General features: G+C 45.2%; 1 protein-coding gene and 1 long non-coding RNA gene across 3 annotated transcripts in view; both read right to left on the bottom strand.

Moving 5' to 3' along the window:
• Nucleotides 1-402: 402 nt before the first annotated feature.
• On the bottom strand, nucleotides 403-6,358 carry LOC138819985 (C-type lectin domain family 12 member A-like). The gene is made up of 6 exons (XM_070011587.1): nucleotides 6,244-6,358; nucleotides 4,689-4,793; nucleotides 4,057-4,254; nucleotides 2,865-3,016; nucleotides 1,610-1,716; nucleotides 403-679 (listed from the first exon to the last, which is right to left on the bottom strand). Exons 1-6 carry the CDS (start codon nucleotides 6,332-6,334, stop codon nucleotides 529-531), a joined length of 804 nt encoding a protein of 267 aa, XP_069867688.1. The 5' UTR covers nucleotides 6,335-6,358; the 3' UTR covers nucleotides 403-528.
• A 6,015-nt stretch (nucleotides 6,359-12,373) lies between these two features.
• LOC138820143 (uncharacterized) overlaps nucleotides 12,374-19,569 on the bottom strand; it is a 46,965-nt gene continuing 39,769 nt past the window's right edge. Inside the window, exons 1-3 of one of the 2 annotated variants that reach the window (XR_011369731.1) lie at nucleotides 14,647-14,777; nucleotides 13,572-13,678; nucleotides 12,374-12,650 (exon numbers count right to left, since the gene is read on the bottom strand). This is a non-coding gene — a long non-coding RNA (uncharacterized lncRNA). Of the gene's footprint in view, nucleotides 12,651-13,571; nucleotides 13,679-14,646; nucleotides 14,778-19,569 lie in introns of those variants that run through there. The other variant, XR_011369732.1, reaches the window with a different exon arrangement.

The following is a 19,569-nucleotide window of genomic DNA, read 5'->3' as shown; positions in this document are numbered from 1 at the left end:
ACCCAGGCCCTGAGTTCATGCCCCACGGCCATCAACAATAAATTCAGTGGAAGACAATTCTAGATTTCAGAAGGAACACTGTCCTGATGCTGAACAGAAGATGAACTGCTATTCAAGGTTCAGCCATGACTGACTTGCTTTTCTATGTGCAGGTCCTGGGGCTTGAACTCAGGGCCTAGCTCCTGAGCTCCTGTTTGCTGGTTCATTGGACATCAGATCCTCACCACCTGTCCCACTGGGACTGACCTGGAACTTCACCCTCACATCTCAGCCTCCTGAGTAGCTGGGATTACAGGAGTGAGCCACTGGTGCCTGGCAAAGAGTTAGCTTCTTACCCTCAGCAGATGAGGAGCAAGATAAATACCACAAGATCCAAATGTGCAGAGAGGCAGAAATCTGGTCATCGTTTTTTTATTCCATTTGTGTGATCCAGGAGACACACGCTGACATCTAGATCCTTCCCAGTGCAGGACAGCATCTCAAGCCAAGGACTTTTTTTAAATCAGGTACAGGGTTTCATTGTGAACTTTAACCTAGCACACTTTCTACCCGCACTGGACCAGCCATTTTCTCACATATTGCATATCTGCGTCTCAAACAATTATCATAAACAATGTACATGTTTGATGTCATATGTGCACAATTCATTCCGTTTAAGGCACTGGGCTTGTTCTTCAACCTAAAAAGAAAAAGCAGGAAAGTACTTAAGAGCTCACATATTTGAAGTAGACACACACACATGACCTGTGCTACCTGACAGTATGGCACCGACAGTCAGCTTTTCCTAAGGAAAATAAGAGTCCTTGGTGGTGCAGGGGATTTCCTTTCAGCCTGTCAGGCTCTGACGCCATGCATGTGGATCATCTCACCCCTCATCCTTCTCCCCATATCCCCCCATCCCAACTCTCATGGTCTCTGTTTCCAGTTTCACAGACGGACGTTGACTCTTAGGATGGCGCCGTCCTGAGCTTCTGTGTTACTCAGGGAACTAAGACCTGAGGACCTGGGTTCAAAGTCACCCAGCAGCAGAGGCCATGAGACTTGTACATCTAATGAAATCAAGCCAAGAAGTCAGACGTGGCACTGTGGCTCCCGTGGTAGAGCGCTAGCCTGGAGATAAAAAGCTTAGGACAGCACCAGGCTCTGCGGCCAAGCCCCGAGAAAGCCATAGAAAGAAAAGAAAGTCGGCATGATGACTGGACAAAATCAGGGCGTCTGTGATTGCTATGTGTGCAATTGGTACTGGGTGTTGAAGTTGGCGTCAGGACACTAGAGCAGGATGTTTGCTGAAGGCTAGAGCTCCACCACTTGAGCCTCGGCTCCACTTCTAGCATTTTTGTGTTAGTTAATTGAGATAAATGTCTCATGGACTTTTATATCACTTCTGGTTTGAACCATAATCCTCAGATCTCAGCTTCCTGAGTAGCTGGGATTCCAGGTGTGACCACCAGACCCTGGCTATGGGAACATTTTATGCATGATTAAATCTATTACAGAGGCCTGACACACCAGGTGTGTTTGAGGGTATGTCACCAGTCTACAATTGTCCTGAGGAAAACATAGCTTAAAAAATGGACTTAAAACAATAAGAGAAAAAATAGAAACTTACCAAATAGAAGAAGCAACACTGTGATCCACTGTTATATTGTATGTGCTATATTTTCTAGGAGATGCTCCAAGCCAATAGCCAAATAATTGCCAGGATTTTACAAACTCCTAAGAAACAAAGATGCTCTGTGTACAAAGTTTTCTGTGGCTGGTACCAGTGACTCACACTGTATTTCTAGCTCCTCTGGAGTCTGAGATATGAGCGTCTCAATTCAAAGCTAGCCAGGGTGGGAAATCCGTGAGACTCTTATCTCCAGGGAACCAAGAAAAACCACCAACAAACCAGAAGTGGAGCTGTGGCTCAAGCTGCAGAGTGTGATCATGGAGGGAAAAAGCTCAGGACAGTGCCCAGGCCCCGAGTTCAAGCCCTAGGACTGGCACAAAAAAAAATTTCTTCTGTACATATTTCTGCTCTTCAAACTGTTTTCAAACAACATTTTCAAAATAGCTTTAGCGTGTGTTTGTGTGTGTGTGCGTGCACACGCAAGTACACGCGTGTGTCTTCAAGTGGTACTCAAGGCCCTGGGTTCCATGACCAGATTTGGCATGAAAACAAGAAAAAGAAAAGAAGCAAGGAAGGAAAAAGGAAAGAAGGAAAGAAGGAAAGAGAATACAGGACATCAAAGCAATGTACTAAACAAAGTGTACAACTTGGTGGGGGTTGGATGGGAAGGGATGGGAATGGGAAACAAAGGAGGAGGCTACAATGCTTGATAAGAAATGTACTCACTATCTTGCCCATGTAATTGTGACCCCTCTGTCCAGTATTTTCACACACACAAAAAGCAATGTACTGAAGTCAGAACAGGTCATTTTTTAAGCCGTAGAACTCATATTTTGTTCTCATTTCTCACTGAACTATACTTTGTGGAGTCAGTAACTATCAGTGAACCAGGTGACCAAGATCCAACGAGAAAGACACAACACATGATTTCCCTTCTTCTAGGAAGGAGGAGAGAACTTTTCACACCTGGATCTTGAACTCAGGGCCTGGGCGCTGACCCTGAGCTTCTTTTTCTCAAGGCTGGTGCTCTTCCACGTGAGCCACAGCGCCATCTCTAGTTTTCTGGTGGTTCATTGGGAATCAGAGTCTCATGGACTTTCTGCACAGGATGCTCTGAATCTCAGTCCTTGGGTCTCAGCCTCCTGGGTAGATGGATCACAGGCGTGAGCCACCAGTGCTTAGCACACTCTTCTTGCTCAATCATAGGAAATGCCATTTCCTTTCTTACCGGAGGAGAGACTCAGAGACATACCAGTGCATCCTTGTTGTTAATCTTCAGCAGGCTGGCATTGTGGTCAGCACATGACTTTTCGCTGTTTTGCCATGTGGTATAAATATGATATAGAAGATAACATCTATTTGCGTTCCATATCCAATCCTGTGGACAAGGTTTACATTTGTGCCCTGGAAAGAAAGCGTCCTTTTATTGAATAGATCTTCAACCCTCTTGCTATTTCCTGTCATCTCAATGGGACATTGACCAAGTTTACTGCGTTTTCTTCAGGTCATTATTTTATTTTATCTTATTTTCTGCAGTTCTGGGGCTTGAACTTGGGATCTCCTGCTCTTCCTTAGCTTTTTCACTGCAGGCTGATCCTCTCCCATTGGAGCCTCAACACTACTTCTGTATTGTGGCTAGTAAACTGGAGAGAAGAGTTTCACAGACTTTCCTGCATGGGTTGGCTTTGAACCATGATCCTCAGAACTCAGCCTCTTCAGTAGCTAGGATGACAGGTGTGAGTCGCCAGTGCCCGGCTTTTACTGACTGAAATTCTGAACTGAGTATAGAGAAGTGTGTTTTCCTATCTATCATTCACTGAGCTTCATAATAAATTGAGATTTTGCATAGCCTTGAAAATAACAATAAAAAAATTTAACAGGTAAATTCAGATGAGAGAAATTGTATATTTATACTTTAGTAAAACTGGAGTTTAAAGAAAACGCATTTTGTCCGAATGCTCTTGTATAACCAGGATCCCTGGGGGATTCCATGTTGTGTAGTTATGATTTTCTGATTTTCTTCTAACTATGTGGAACTGTCAATGCATGGACTATGCTTCATTCCTTCCTTACTCAGTGGTTCTAGCTGGGCAGGAAAATCCATGCGACTCGTATAATATATTATGAAGCCAAAGCCACACCTGTTGCTGTGGCTCAACTGATTAAGCTCCATGCAGCCAAGAGCAAAAAAGCTAAGGGACACAGCCCAGGCCCAGAGTATAAACCCCATCACCAACCCTACCCCAACGCCTCCCCCTCCACAGACAGACAGACAGACAGACACACACACACACACACACACATGCACACATACATACACACATACACACACATGCACACATACACACACATGCAGGCACACACACACACATGCAGGCACACACACACACACTCACATACACAGCTTTACTTCATAAGCAGCCCTCAGGATAGTACAGAATTACCTCGCTCTTTTTCCTGTAGCTCACGACACAGCCTGGTGGCCAGGGTTTGCAATGCAATTGAGAGGTTCTGGATCTTCTCATTGAGGTTCTGGATCTTCTCATTGAGGTTCTGGATCTTCTCAGAACTGTTGACACTCCCCATTTGTTGTAAGCACACATTTCTCTGAAGTTCTTCTTGGCCATATTGCTGTTTATAAACTCAAATCCACACAGAGAGAAAGAGAATTAAAAAAGACACATGAAAACCTTCACTATCATGACCTTAACCAATGTTTTCTACAAGGAATACTAAAAAAGACCCAAGGGGAACAGGAGGCATGGCTCATGTGGTAGAACACCAACTGTGAGGCGAAGAGCTGGGCAGGAGCACTAGGCTCTGAGCCAGGGGACGGTGGCTCACGCCTGTCATCCCAGCCGCTCAGGAGGCTGAGATCTGAGGGTCACCGTTGGAAGCCAGCCTGGGAAGGAAAGTCCCTGAGACTCTCATCTCCAACAAACCAGCAAAAAGTCAGAAGTGGAGCTGTGGCTCAAGTGGTAGAGCGCTAGTCTTGAGTGGGAAGCTCAGAGACAGTGCCCAGGTCCTGAGTTCAAGCCCCAGACCCAGTAGCATAGACAAAAGGGGTGATACGTACTCATGATCCACAAGATTCTCAGTCCAATGAAGAGCAGTAGGAGGAGCAGGAGAGTCGCACGCAAAGCGGTTCTAACCCACACCTGGGAAGGAGCAACCCGATTCGCTGTGGAACACAAAGCAAAAACGTTCTCAAAACGGCGTTCCCTTCCACTCATCCGTACAAGGCCATTCATTCCTCCATTTCCCCTTCCATTTTTTCCTGCTATGCAATCTGTAAAAGAATTTAATGTATTGCCCACTCTGAGACATGAAAAATAAATCCCTGGCAAATCGGCATTGTGCTCATAAAATGACCTGGTGAATTGAAATCCTTTGTACAACTCCTGAAAGATACAGGAGTAAAGAAAGCAGCCAGGACTTAGCTCTTCACACCTTTATTCCCAGCTATTCATGAGGCTGAGAACTGAGGATCATGGTTCAAAGCCAGCCTGGGCAGGAAAGACCATGAACCTCCTATCTCCAATGAACCACCAGAAAAAACCAGAAGTGGCACTGTGGCTCACGCGGCAGAGCGCCAGCCTTGAGCTCCGAGCTCAGGGACAGCGCCCAGGCCCTGAGTTCAATACTGAGCCTGACCACAAAGAATGAGGAAGGAAACAAAAGCACCGGAAGCCTCGCGCTCACGCTTCTGTTTCGCTTTGTTGCTTGGCTGGTTTTGTGCCAGAGTTCGGATTTGAACTCCAGACCTAGTGCTATCCCCAACAGTTCTGTGCTTAGCGCTGGTCTTCTCCCTCTGGAGTCTCAGCTTTACCTCCAGCCTTCAGGTGGTTCACTGGACGTGTCTCCCAGACTTTGCTCCCCTGAGTTGGCTGGGAATCATGATCCTCAGATTTCAGCCTCCTGAGTCACTAAATTACAGGCGTGAGCCACTGGCACCCAGTGAACTTTTCTTCTTTTTTCAAGTCCTGGGTCTTGAACTCAGGGCTTGGGCACTGTCCCTGAGCTTCTTTTACTCAAGGCTGGTGCCTTGTCTCTCTGTCCCTGTGTCTCTGTCTCTGTCCCTCTCTCTGTCTGCCTCTGAGACCCTCTTTCCATCTCTCTTTGGATGTCTCTGTCTGTATGTCCCTCTGTCTCTCCTTCTCTGTTCCTGTCTATACTGTCTGCCTTGTTCTGTTCCTGTGTCTCTCTCTGCCTCAGTTTCTGTCTCTCTGTCCATCTTTGTCTGTGTCCCTGCCTCTGTCTCTTGCTTCCAATCTTTCCAGAAACCCTCTTGTTTCTCTCTCACACAAATAAAATGTAAAATAAAAGAGCAAAATACATTGAAGGATGGTTTTCCTGGACAAACTACCATGTTTGCCACAGAAATGAAACACTTTGTATAATTTAAAAACTCTACCATTCACCTTGATGGTAATATTCAGAAGTAGAACATTAATAAATGGTGGATCGTTGTGCAATTTCACAAAGCCAGGGCTTGCAACAGAAGATAGAAGCATTTGTGGAGGTCATTGGTGATTGGAATCGAATACTAACTTATCCAGTCCGTGTGTCCCAAGACGTAAGTCTCGTTTTCACTACCGACCTCGCTACACGCTCAAGTTCAACAGGCTTACCTTTTGTCTCCATGTTCTCAAACTCTGGGATCTTCTCTCTCTTCTCTGAGTCATGGAAGATTAGACTGGTAGAAGTGACGTCTTCAGACATGGAGGGAGGTGGAAAGCAGGTGGAATGAAATGTTGTTGAGTGAAGAGAGAGCTGAGCGTTGAACGTTGGACAGAATGTGGAAGTGGACACTTGGTGATCATTAGCAGAAGTCTGGCTTCACCAGCCTGAATGTTGCTAAACAGCCAAGCTGCTAAACTGTTCATCAGGGATCTCGGACAGGACTGCGTGACTGTGGCCTAGGAAACATTTCTCTTAAATACCCTCTCTTCCTCTTTCTTATCACTTAATATGACCACAGCAGAATCTAGGGGTGTTTTTTTACTGGGGTTTGAATTCAAGGCCACCTACTCTTGCTCCACATTCTGGATCAAGGCTGCTTTTCTACTGGATTTGAATCAGGACTCCAGTCCAGCCTTTGGCTGGTTAGCTAGAGGTGGACTATGGAGAACTTCTCTGCTTTGGTTTGCTTTGAATGGGGACCCTCCACGTTTCAGCCTTCTGCGGAGGTAGGATCGCAGGCTTGAACCACAAGCTCACAAATTAATTTCTGGTGGTGGTGGTGGTGGTGTTTTATTGGGGGGTGTGTATGTGTTTCCTAGGGATTGCAGCCTAGGAGGCCATCCCTGAGCCTTTGTGTGCAAGGCTAGACCTCCACCATTTGCGCCCCAGCCCCACTTCTAGCTGCTTGGGAGTTAATGGAGATAAGAGTCTCATGGACTTACCTGCTATAACATAAGGCCCTCCCTGGATTTGGACCACATCTTCCACCTGCCCCTGTGTGTGTGTGTGTGTGTGTGTGTGTGTGTGTGTGTGTGTGTGTCTGTGTCTGTGTGTCTGTGTGTGGTGCTGGTCCTGGGGTTTGATCGCAGGGCCTTGTGCTCTCAGTTGATCCTTGTACTCAAGGCTGGAGCTCTACCACGTGAGCCACGCGTTCTGTAAAAGAAGTATTGCACTTTAAATTTGTTTTTCAATTTTTCATTCCTGATACCCAGAAATGTGGTAGATTTCTCACTTGCTTATTAAATATTTTAAATTATTATGATAAGGTGATGTATAGAGGGGATACAATTACGTAAGTCGGGTAATGATTACATGATTTTAGACAATGTCTCCCCTCATTTTGTTGTTGTTGTTCTTGTTTGGGGGCTTCAATTCAGGACCTAACACTGTTCCTGAGCCCTTTTGATCAAGGTAAACTCTCTACCGTTAGCATCTCTAATAAACAACACAGATTGTTGAGTGAAAAGACTGATAAAGCTAATAATCATGGCTGGGAATGTGGTTTAGAGATAGAGTGCTTGCCTAGGATTCATGAAGCGCTGGATTTGATTCCTCAGTACCACACATAAATAGAAAAAGTCAGAAGTGATGATGTGGCTCAAGTGATAGAGAACTAGCCTTGAGTACATAGAGGCTCAGAGGTAGATCTCAGGCCCTGAGTTCAAGCCCCAGATCTAGCAAAAAAAAAAAAAAAAAAAAGAATGGCGGAGGAGAAGCTAGTGGCTAAACAAGCTCTCACATAGGAAGTAGTTTCAATGTTCCAGTGTAATGTCCAAGGCTGGAGAGTGACACCAAGTATGCCAGTATAGTACAGAGAGGAAAAATTCAGGCAGCGAAGTGAAAGAGACCAATTTGAGCACTCATGGGTGTCCACGGTGTTGGTGGCACCTGTGGCCACCATATTGACAGAGCCCAGAACAAAGGTACCAAAGGCCGTGTTTGAGCAGATTCTACTCACTGCCAGCCCAGCAAGAGCTGCCAAGGAACAGAAATTTTCATCCTGCTGACCACAAACAGTCCTAATCCGTGGACATCCTGGAAACCACAGGAAAGGCATGAGTACATCCTCATTCCTCATGGAGCAATGGTGGGAAGGTAGCCACTCCCCCACCACTGGAGAATAACTCCATTTTTTTGTAAAGCCCTGGCCAGAGCAGCTAGCACATAACTCAGGCCTTGGAAAAAGAAAACAGGAGCCATTCAATAGGTCAAAGGAATCAGACCTGCAGGGCTGAGCTCCACCAATGGGAAAGATGCCCTTCCCAGTCAGAGGAACTTCTGCCCATCGAGAAGTCACTTTCATCACTGGGTAAACAGAGTCAGAGGCTGCCCCTCCCCACTGCAGCACAGGCAGCAGACCCAGTTGCAGGAGAGGTAAAAGAAAACCAATTGCAACTCATTAAATATAAATCCCGAGAATGACTCCAGGCTTGGCTTCTTGAGTGTCTCAGAAGCTAGCCCCTCAGAGAACAGCTACTGAGTACTGACAAGCCTTAACCCTACCCACAACCTAGCCCTATCACAGCAACTCCAAGCTAGAGAAAACAGCTATCTCCCTCTTTTGTGATATCCAAAGCAGATCTCCCTCCCAATGAACTAAACTGGGAGGAAGGTAATAAAGTCCCTGGTAAGACAGAGCTTTGTTCTTCCTACTTAAACGAATTGATTTAAGAAACTAATCAAGCCACAGGAAAAGCAAACACCAGAAGCAAACCAGAGACTCCATAAGAGACTGGTTATGGACACAGCAGACACACAAGATTTCCTGCCCCCCCACCACCACAAAAAAAAAATCAAACTCTTTTTTCCTACCTAATTTCTTTTGTTTTTTTACATCATTTTTATTTTAGGTGTGTGTTTTTCTTAATTCTGTTTTTGCTCTTTTCTCTTCTTGTCCTTTCTGGTTTTTTTTGTCATTACTTAGTTGTTGTTTTGTTTATCCCCAGATATATACCCATCTGCAATGATTAGACCTTATTCTTCATTGTAGGCATACTTAATTCAGATATCAATTACTCAATTCACAAACTCTGCGCCTTAACTCCTTTAATTGTAGTATTATTTCTTTATACTTATATAATTTCAAGTGTTTCATTTAAAATTTTTATTTTTCATTTTATCTTTTTTCTTTATCTCTCTTCTCCTTTCCTTCTATTCTTTTCCTCTCTCTGAATTTAGGCCTTAGTTGTATACCCTTTCTCCCTTTCCCTCCCCACATTCCTCTAATCTTATTTTCTCACACAATTCTCCCTAAACCTATTAATGTCTGCTCTTCTGTTTCCTTCTTTGATTTTCTTAGTCCACTGATCCATAGCTGTTTATTATAGAACTAGATTTTATCTGTTGAACTAGATTCTATCTGTACTCATTTTGACTGTATCAAAAAATCTGTGTAAATACAGGGCTCTGGTTGATGCTTGCCTTCAAATAGTGTTCTAGCTTGGAATTGGTTTTGCCTTCATACCCAAATGGGCAGAACAAGCCAGAGAAACACAAGAAAAATGGCAAGTCTTGGTATCTCATCTCCTACTCATGATAATCAGGCTATCATGGAATCCACAAGAAGAAGGCTGGAGGAATCCATGGAGGACACAAATGGAATGCTGAATGAAGCCCAAGTGAAAGAAAGGGAGTCCAATGAAACTATAACCAGTCAATTAAGGGATTTGAGAATAAACAATGAAAACCAAAATAAGGAGGTAAAGATGTCCATACAAAAGTTAAAACAAAGCTCCAACAAAGAATTTTAAACTATCAAATCTGACCAATTAGAAGGAAAGAAAAAAAAAGGAGAAAGTCTTGACAGGATGTTAAACCATGGAGAAGGTCAAATTTCTGGGATTGAAGACAACTTAGACATTATAGAGAAAGAACAGACAAGTATTCAAGACACACCCAAGAAATATGATATACCTATTCAATTTTTAGAAATACTGTCAGAAGGCCTAATTTAAGGCTAATGGGTGTAGAGGAGGGCCTAGAGATAGATGTTAAAGGTCTAGGATTTTTATTTAACAGGATCTTATCAGAGAACTTCCCAAACTTGCAAAAAGATAGGCCCATTCATATATAAAAAGCATTTAGAGCCCCAAATGACCAGACCAGAACAATACATCTCACTGTCACATTGTAATCCACACAGGATCAATTCAGACCAAGGAAAGGATCCTTAAAGCTGTCAAGGAGAAAAGCTCAATCACTTACAAAGGGAAACCAATCAGATTAATTAATTTCAATTTCTCAGCAGTGACAATGAAAGCAAGAAGAGCCTGGAATATGTATGCCACATCCTAAAGACAAACAACTATCAAACAAAAATACTATACCCAGCTAAACTATCCTTCATAATGGAAGGACAAATACAAACCTTCCACAGCAAAGAAAATTTGAAACACTATATCTCCACCAAACAAGCCCCACAAAAGATACTTACAGATGTCTTACACATAGAAAACTGAGAAGAGCATGATAAAGGCCAAGAAACAGCCCTAAATAGAGAATCCAAGAATCATACTTAGAACCCAGTTGGCACAGCCCCCAGGAAGGTGGATCTACCAACTACCTCTCAGTCCTCACTGTCAATGTTAATGGACTTCACTCTCCAATTAAGCTTCATAGATTGCCTAGTTGAATCAAAAATCAAGCTCCTTCTCTATTGTGCCATCAAGAGACACCCCTTGAGCTGGGCGCCAGTGGCTCATACTGGTCATCCTAACTACTCAGGAGGCTGAGATCTGAGGATCATGGTTCAATTCAGCCCAGGCAGGAAATTCCATGAAACTCTTATGTGCAATGAAACAGAAAAAAACAGAATTGGTGCCTTGGCTCAAGTGGTAGAGTGCTCGCCTTGAGCTGAAGAACTCAGGGCCTGGGCCTAGTACCAGAGTTCAAGTTCCACGACTGACACAAAACAACAACCACAACCACAACAACAACAAAAACAAAGTCACCCAAATGGAAAAGGCTATGAGACTTTCATGAATAATTAAATCAAGCAAAAAAGGTAGAAGTGGACCTGTGGCTCAAGTGGTAGAGCACTAGCCTTGAGCTCAGGACAGCACCTGTGTCCTGAGTTCAAGCCCTGGGAAAAGCATACTAAGAAAAGAAATCTCTATAATTAGGATACTGTTAGTGACTTGATAGAACAAGGATATTGAGATTCTGTGTGTGTGTGTGTGTGTGTGTGTGTGTGTGTGTGTGTGTGTGTGTGTGTGTGCTGGTCCTGTGTCCTGAACTCAGGGCTCAGGCACTGTCCCTGAGCTCTTTGGTTCAAGGCTAGCGCTCCACCACGTTGGGTCACAGCTCCATTTCCGGTTTTCCAGTGGTTCTTTGGAGATAACACTGTCCTATGGCAATGTTTGCCATAGGACAGAGGTTCTGGATCTTCTCTGATGATTTCGTTTACCCATTTGGTGTTAGCACACATGTCTCTGAAGTTCTTCTTGGAAATGTTGCTGTTTATCAATTCAAATCAAGACAGAGAGAGAGAGAGAATCCCAAAAACACTTGTAAGCCTTCAGCGTCATGACCGTCAAAGCTGTTTGGTACAAGGAATACTAAAAAAGACCCCAGGGGAACTGGAGGCATGGCTTACGTGGTAGAACACCAACTGTGAAGAACAGAGCTGACAGGAGCACTAGGGTCCGAGTCAAGTGCAGTGACTCACGCCTGTAATCCCAGCCTCTCAGGAGGCTGAGGTCTGAGGATCAGGGTTGGGGGCCAGCCTGGACAGGAAAGTCCTTGAGACTCAGACCTCCCATGAACCACCTCAGATCAGAAGTGGCGCTGTGGCTCAACGTGGCAGAGCACCAGCCGTGAGTGACAGAGCTCAGGGACAGCGCCCAGACCCTGAGTTCATGCTCCACGGCCAACAACAATAAATACAACGGAAGACAATTCTAGATTTCAGAAGAAACACTGTCCTGAGGCTGAACAGAGTATGCACTGCTGTTCAAGGTTCAGCCATGACTGACTTGCTTTTGTATGTGCAGGTCCTGGGGCTTGAACTCAGGGCCAAGCTCCTATTCCTGAGCTTTCTACACTCAAGGCTGGCACTCTGTCACGTGAGCCACAGCTCCACGTCCAGGTGTTTGCTGGTTCACTGGACATCAGATCCTCACCACCTGTCCCACTGGGACTGACCTGGAACTTCACCCTCACATCTCAGCCTCCTGAGTAGCTGGGATTACAGGAGTGAGCCACTGGTGCCTGGCAAGGAGTTAGCTTCCTACCCTCAGCAGATGAGGAGCAAGATAAATACCACAAGATCCAAATGTGCAGAGAGGCAGAAATCTGGTCATCGTTTTTTTATTCCATTTGTGTGATCCAGGAGACACACGCTGACATCTAGATCCTTCCCAGTGCAGGACAGCATCTCAAGCCAAGGACTTTTTTTAAATCATGTACAGGGTTTCATCATGAACTTTAACCTAGCACACTTTCTATACGCACTGGACCAGACATTTTCTCACATATTGCATATCTGCGTCTCAAACAATTATCATAAACAATGTACATGTCTGATGTCATATGTGCACAATACAATCCGTTTAAGGCACTGGGCTTGTTCTTCAACCTGAAGAGAAAAAGCAGGAAAGTACTTAAGAGCTCACATATTTGAAGTAGACACACACACATGACCTGTGCTACCTGACAGTATGGCGCCGACAGTCAGCATTTCCTAAGGAAAATAAGATCCTTGGTTGTGCAGGGGATTTCCCTTCAGCCTGTCAGGCTCTGACGCCATGCATGTGGATCATCTCGCCCCTCATCCTTTCCCCCATGACCTCCCCAACTCTCATGGTCTCTGTTTTCATTTTCACAGATGCATGTTGAATCTTAGGATGGCGCCGTCCTGAGCTTTTGTTACTCAGGGAACTGAGACCTGAGGATCTGGGTTCAAAGTCACCCAGCAGCAGAGGCCATGAGACTTGTACATCTAATGAAATCAAGCCAAGAAGTCAGATGTGGCACTGTGGCTCCCGTGGTAGAGCGCTAGCCTGGAGATAAAAAGCCTAGGAAAGCTCCCAGGCCCTGCAGCCAAGCCCCGAGAAAGCCAGAGAAAGAAAAGAAAGTCGGCATGATGAAGACAAAATCAGTGCGTCTGTGATTGCTATGTGTGCATTTGGTACTGGGTGTTGAAGTTGGCGTCTGGACACTAGAGCAGGACTTTTGCTGAAGGCTAGAGCTCCACCACTTGAGCCTCGGCTCCACTTGTAGCATTTTTGTGGTAGTTAATTGAGATAAATGTCTCATGGACTTTTATATCACTTCTGGTTTGAACTGTAATCCTCAGACCTCAGCTTCCTGAGTAGCTGGGATTACAGGCGTGACCACCAGCCCCTGGCTATGGGAACATTTTATGCATGATTAACACTATTACAGAAGCCTGACACAACAGGTGTGTTTAAGGGTATGTCACCAGTCTACAATCGTCCTGAGGAAAACATAACTTAAAAATGGACTCAAAACAATAAGAGAAAAAATAGAAACTTACCAAATAGAAGAAGCAACACTCTGATCCACTGTCATAGAGTTTGTTTGATAATATCTAGGAGATGCTCCAAGCCAATAGCCAAATAATTGCCGGGACTTTACAAACTCCTAAGAAACAAAGATGCTCTGTGCACAAAGTTTTCTCTGGCTGGTACCAGTGACTCACACCTGTAATTGTAGCTCCTCTGGAGTCTGAGATCTGAGCATCTCGATTCAAAGCTAGCCAGGGTGGGAACATGCATGAGACTCTTTTCTCTGGGAACCACCAAAAACCAGCAACAAAACAGAAGTGGAGCTGTGGCTCAAGCTGCGGACTGTGATCATGGAGGGAAAAAGCTCAGGACAGTGCCCAACCCTGAATTCAGGCCCCAGGACTGGCACAAATATAATTATCTCTGAACATATGTCTGTATTTCAAATTATTGTTTTCAAACATTGCTTTCAAAATAGGAAAGAAGGAAGGAAGGAAGGAAGCAAAGGAGGAAGGAAGGAAGGAAGGAAGGAAGGAAAGAATGAAGGAAGGAAGGGAGGGAGGGAGGGAGGGAGGGAGAGTGGAAAGAAGGAAAGAGAGAAGGATAAAAGGAAAGTAAGTACAGGAAAGCAAAGCAATGCACTGAAGTCAGAACAGGTCATTTTGTAAGCCATAGATCTCTTATTTTGTTCTTATTTCTAACTGAACTATATTTTGTGGAGTCAGTAACTGTCAGTGAACCAGGTGAGCAAGGTCCAACGAGAAAGACACAACACATTATTTCCCTTCTTCTAGGAAGGAGGAGAGAACTTTTCACTCCTGGATCTTGAACTCAGGGCTTGGGCGCTGACCCTGAGCTTCTTTTTCTCAAGGCTGGTGCTCTACCACGTGAGCCACAGCGCCACCTCCAGTTTTCTGGTAATTCATTGGGAATCAGAGTCTCATGGACTTTCTGCACAGGATGCTCTGAATCTCAATCCTTGGATCTCATCCTCCTGGGTAGATGGATGACAGGCGTGAGCCACCAGTGCTTAGCACACTCTTCTTAGTGTATCACAGGAAATGCGATTTCCTTTCGTACGGAAGGAGAGACTGGGAGACCTACCAGTGCATCCTTGTTGTTAATCTTCGGCAGGCTGGCATTGTGTTGAGCACAGGACTTTTCGCTCTTTTGCCACGTGGTATAAATATGATATGGAAGATAACATCTATTTTTATGCCATATCCAATCCTGTGGACAAGGTTTACATTTGTGCCCTGGAAGGAAAGCGTCCTTTTATGTGAATAGATCTTCAGCCTCTTCCTATTTCCTGTCATCTCTATGGGACATGGACCAAGTTCACTGTGTTTTGTTCAGGTCATTATTTTATTTTATCTTATTTTGTGCAGTTCTGGGGCCTGAACTCAGAATCTCCTGCTCTTCCTTAGCTTTTTCACTCCAGGCTGATCCTCTCCCATTGGAACCACAACTCCTCTTGTGGCTTTTTGCTGGTTCACTGGAGAGAAGAGTTTCACAGGCTTTCCTGCATGGGTTGGCTTTGAACCATGATCCTCAGAACTCAACCTCTTCAGTAGCTAGGATGACAGGCGTCAGCCACCAGCGCCCGGCTTTTACTGACTGAAAATCTGAACTGAGACCATCTATAGAGAAGTGTGTTTTCCTATCTATCATTCACTAATGGTAATAACAAATTGAGATTTTACCCAACTTTTATTGTAATATTAAAAAATCTTTAAAACATAAATTCCGATTAGAGACTTTGATCTAATTAAACCTTAGTAAAACTGCAGAATAAAGAAAATGCATATCGTCTTAATACTCTTTTTTTTTTTCAGTCCTGGGGCTTTAACTCTGGGCCTGGGCACTGTCCCTGAGCTCTTCAACTTAAGGTGAGTGATCTACCACTTGAATTACAGCGCCAGTTCCATTTTTCTGAGTGGTTTATTGGAGATAATACTCTCATGCACCTTCCTGCCCAGTCCGGCTTTGAACTGGGATCTTTAGATCTCAGCCTCCTGAGTAGCTGGGATGACAGAAATATGCCACTGGCTCCCAGCCTTAATATACTTGCATAAACATTGTTCCTGGGCATTTGGGGGTTGTGTAGTTATAACTATGTTAGGATTGTCTTTTAGCTATGTGGAGCCATCAGCAATGCATGAACTATGCTTCATTCCTTCCTTAATCAGTGGGTGTAGCCAGGCGCCAGGTGCTCAGGTCTGTAGTCCCAGCTATTCAGGAGGGTCAGCTGAGGGGATCAAGGTTCGAAGCCAGCCCAGGTGGGAAGGTCCGTGAGACTCTCAGGTCCACAGTACCATCCACAGGCTGGAAGTGCAGCTGTGGCTCAGCTGGCTGAGCTCCATGGAGCCTAGAGCTAAAAGGCTGAGGGACAGGCCCCGTCAGCCTGCACGTGGTGAGGTGTGGGGTAAGACTCTGAGCTTTCGTTCCTGGTCTCATAAGCCACCCTCAGGGCCCTGCAGAATTACCTGGCTCTTTTCCCTGGAGCTCACGACACAGCCGGGTGGCCAGGGTTTGCAGGGCCATAGAGACGTTCTGGATCTTCTCAGAACAATTGACATTATCCACTTGTTGTAGAAACACATTTGTCTGACATTCTTCTTGGACATTTTGCTTTTTATAAACTCCAAATTAAGAGGAGAGAGACAATCAAAAAGGACACTTGTAAACCCTCAGTATCATGACCTCAAAAGTTGTTTTGTTTTTTTTTTAACAAGGAATACTAAAAAAAGACCAAAAGGGGATGAGGAGACATGGCTTTAGTGGTAGAAAGACAACTATGAGGACTAACAGCTGAGCCGGAGCGCTAGGCTCTGAGCCAGGTGCCGTGACTCACGCCTGTCATCCCAGCCGCTCAGGAGGCTGAGATCTGAGGATCCCAGTTGGAAGTTGGAAGCCAGCCTCGGCAGGAAAGTCCCTGAGACTCTGATCTCCAGTGAACCACCAGGAAACTGGGAGTGGAGCTGCGGCTCAAGTGGTAGAGCCCTAGTCTTGCATGAGAAAGTTCAGGGACAGTGCCAGGCCCTGAGTTCAAGCCCCAGGACCAGCAGCACACACAAAAACTGGGTGATACGTACTCAGGCCCCCCAAGATTCCTAGTCCAATGAAGAGCAGTAGAAGGAGGAGGAGAGCCAGACCCAAAGCTGCTCCAACCCACACATGGGAAGACACCGGAGGCGCTGTGGAACACAAAAACAGCATTTAGTTCCATTCATTCCTACAATGTCATTCATTCCTTCATTTTGCTTTTCTTCCTTTCCTGTGATGCAACCTGTAAAAGACTTCGTTAGACACCTTAACACATGGAAAAGATATCCACTGATCAAGATGCTCTGCACTTAGAACTCCAAAAATTAACTCCCCCAAAAAACAAATCCTCAAAGAAACAACTGCCCCATTCATAAGTGGGCTAAATATGACGTAAATTAAATTGGCAGCGAAGGAGAGAGAGAAGCAGGTGGAATGAGGCAGGGGAAAGGCTGATCTTCAAGCCGTAGGCCTCCTCTGGCCAAGCTGGAAGTAAACAAGAAGAGAGGAAAGAAGAGAGGAAAGAAGAATGGTCCACAGAGACAGGAAGCCATGCTCAGCGTCTCTGGCCATGAAAGAAATGCAAATCAACACAACACAGAGACAGCACCTCACCCCCATTAGAATGGCGACCATCAACCAATCTAACCACAGACAGCAGATGCTGCTTTTCATTGCTACTATATCCTGAAGTAGTTGTGTTCTAGTAACATGGTAGAGTAACCACCAGGTAATCCTTCTTAGACCTCAGAGTTGATACCGAAGTCACAGTAACCAGAGAAAACTGAAAAACGATTATGAAACTTCATTTCTTTCGATGGAGGAAAATGACCTTCACTGAAAAGAATGAGAAAGTCAAGATTTTAACTTACGTCAGAATGATAAATTCAAGAGTGGCTTTTAGGCCAGGCACCAGTAGCTCATGCCTGTAATCAGGAGGCTGAGATCTGAGGATCGTGATACAAAGCCAGCCCTGACAGGAAGGTCCATGAGACATTTTATTTCCCATGAACCAGCAAAAATGATAGAAGTGGAGCTGTGGCTCGAGCGGTAGAGCACCAGCCTTGAGCAGAAAAACTCAAGTGAGAGCTCTTGGCCTTGAGTTCAAGCCCAGCAGTGGCAAACACTGGCAAACGCATGTGCATGTGTTCATGTGTGCCGCAGGGGTGCATTGTACAATGCGCACACACACACAAACACACACAATCACACACACACAGTCACATGGTTTGCAGCCTTTGGATAATTCAAATCAGCACTGGAGAGAAAATTACAGATAGTAAAAATATCAGACCTCTTTCTTCATTGCTCTGTCCGTATGTCTGTCCGTCTGTCCGTCTGTCCGTCTGTCCGTCTGTCTGTCTGTCTGTCTGTCTGTCTGTCTGTCTGCCTATGTCTCTCTCTCTCTCTCTCTCTCTCTCTCTCTCTCTCACTCTCTCTTTGGCTTTTACCTCTGTTTCTCAGACCCTCTGTCTCTTTGTGTCCATCTCTCCTTGTGTGCCTCTGTCCCTATGTCCATCTGTCTGTCTGTCTTTCTCTGTCCCTGTCTGTCCACTTCTTTGTCTTTTTCTGGCTCTTTCTCTCTCTTGGCCTCAGTCTCTATCTCTCTATCCATCTCTGTCTGTCCCCTGTCTGTCTTCAGACCTTCCAGTCTCCCTCTTCTTTCTGTCTTACAAAATGAAGTGGAAAATAAAATAACAAAATATATTCAAAGATGGCTTTCCTGGACAGCGTGTAATCGTGAGCCACAGAAGTGGACACTGTACAATTTCAAAGCACTTTCCTCTACCTTGATCGTAATATTCAAAAAGTAGAACACTTACAAGTGATTGGTGGTTGTGTGATTTCACAAAGCCAGTGTTTGAATAAAAGAGCTAGAAGCACTTTGGGAGGCATAATTAAACATTCAAATTGGCTAATGACCCCCTCCACTCACTGAACCCTAGGATGGAAGTCTCGTTTTCATGGCCCACCGTACCACACACTCCCAACTCCACATTCGTACCTTTTGTCTCCACTGTGTCAAACTCCTGGATCTTCTCTGTGTTTCCCGGGTTCCGGAAGTTTAGATCAGCGTATATAATTTCTTCTTCAGACATGGAGGGAGGTGGAAAGCAGGTGGAATGAAATGCGGTTGTTAGGAGAAGGCAGGGCTGACTGTGAACGTTGGACGGAAGGTGGACGCTGAGGCTTTAGGATCAGCAGCAGCAGCCGCCCTTCCCCAGCCGACCCTGTGTCTAACCCAGCCGAGCTGATCAGCTCCTCACCAGGGATCTCGGGCAGGACTGCGTGACTGTGGCAGAGGAAACATTTCTCTTCACCAGCCTCTCTTCCTCTTTCTTATCTCTACACATGCCTTCTGCAGAAGCTCGGTTTGCTGTGTTTCTGCTGGTTCTGGGGTTTGAAGCCCATCTGCTCTACCTGTACTTTCTTGCTCTAGCATGGTGCTCTACTGCTTGAGTCAGGCCTCCAGGCCAGCCTTTTTCTGGTTAGCTAGAGGTAGGGTTTGGAGGACTTGTCTGCCTTGGTTGGCTTTGAACTGGGAGCCTCCAAGTTTTACAGCACTACTTTGAGCAAAAGAAGCTCAGGGGACAGCGTCCAGACCCTGAGTGGAAAAAAATAAGATGGACCGGGTGCCAGTGGCTCATTCCTGTAATTTTAGTGACTCAGGAGGCTGAGATCTGAGGATCGTGGTTCTCAGCCAGCTAGGGCAGAAAAGTCTGTGAGACTCATCTCCAGTGAACCACGCAAAAGCTGGAGGTAGAGCTGTGGCTGAAGTCGTACAGTGCCAGCCTTGAGCATAAACCTGTCAGGGAGAGACCCTGGTTCCAGTGTTCAAACCCTCACACTGGCATAAAAACAGCCAACAACAAAACAATAACAACAACAACAGCAACAGCAACAGCAAAGCAAACAAAAAAGAGGCATTAATCCTGTTTCTAAGATGCTTTTGTTTTCGTTTGGTCGTTTGTGGGTCTTGAA

This window comes from Dipodomys merriami, unplaced genomic scaffold (genome assembly GCF_024711535.1).
Source record: "Dipodomys merriami isolate MVZ:Mamm:240054 unplaced genomic scaffold, mDipMer1.0.p SCAF_84, whole genome shotgun sequence".
Taxonomy (NCBI): domain Eukaryota; kingdom Metazoa; phylum Chordata; class Mammalia; order Rodentia; family Heteromyidae; genus Dipodomys; species Dipodomys merriami.
Note: the sequence above shows the minus strand (reverse complement) of the source record. Positions and strands in the feature narration are given on the sequence as shown.

Coding starts and splice junctions, on each gene's coding strand:
- LOC138819985 (XM_070011587.1), bottom strand. CDS start 6,334: ATGTCTGAAGACGTCACTTCTACCAGTCTAATCTTCCATGACTCAGAG. Junction 4,794..6,243: donor TGAGAACATGGAGACAAAAG/GTAAGCCTGTTG, acceptor TGTGTTCCACAG/CGAATCGGGTTGCTCCTTCC. Junction 4,255..4,688: donor GAGAATCTTGTGGATCATGA/GTACGTATCACC, acceptor TGTGGATTTGAG/TTTATAAACAGCAATATGGC.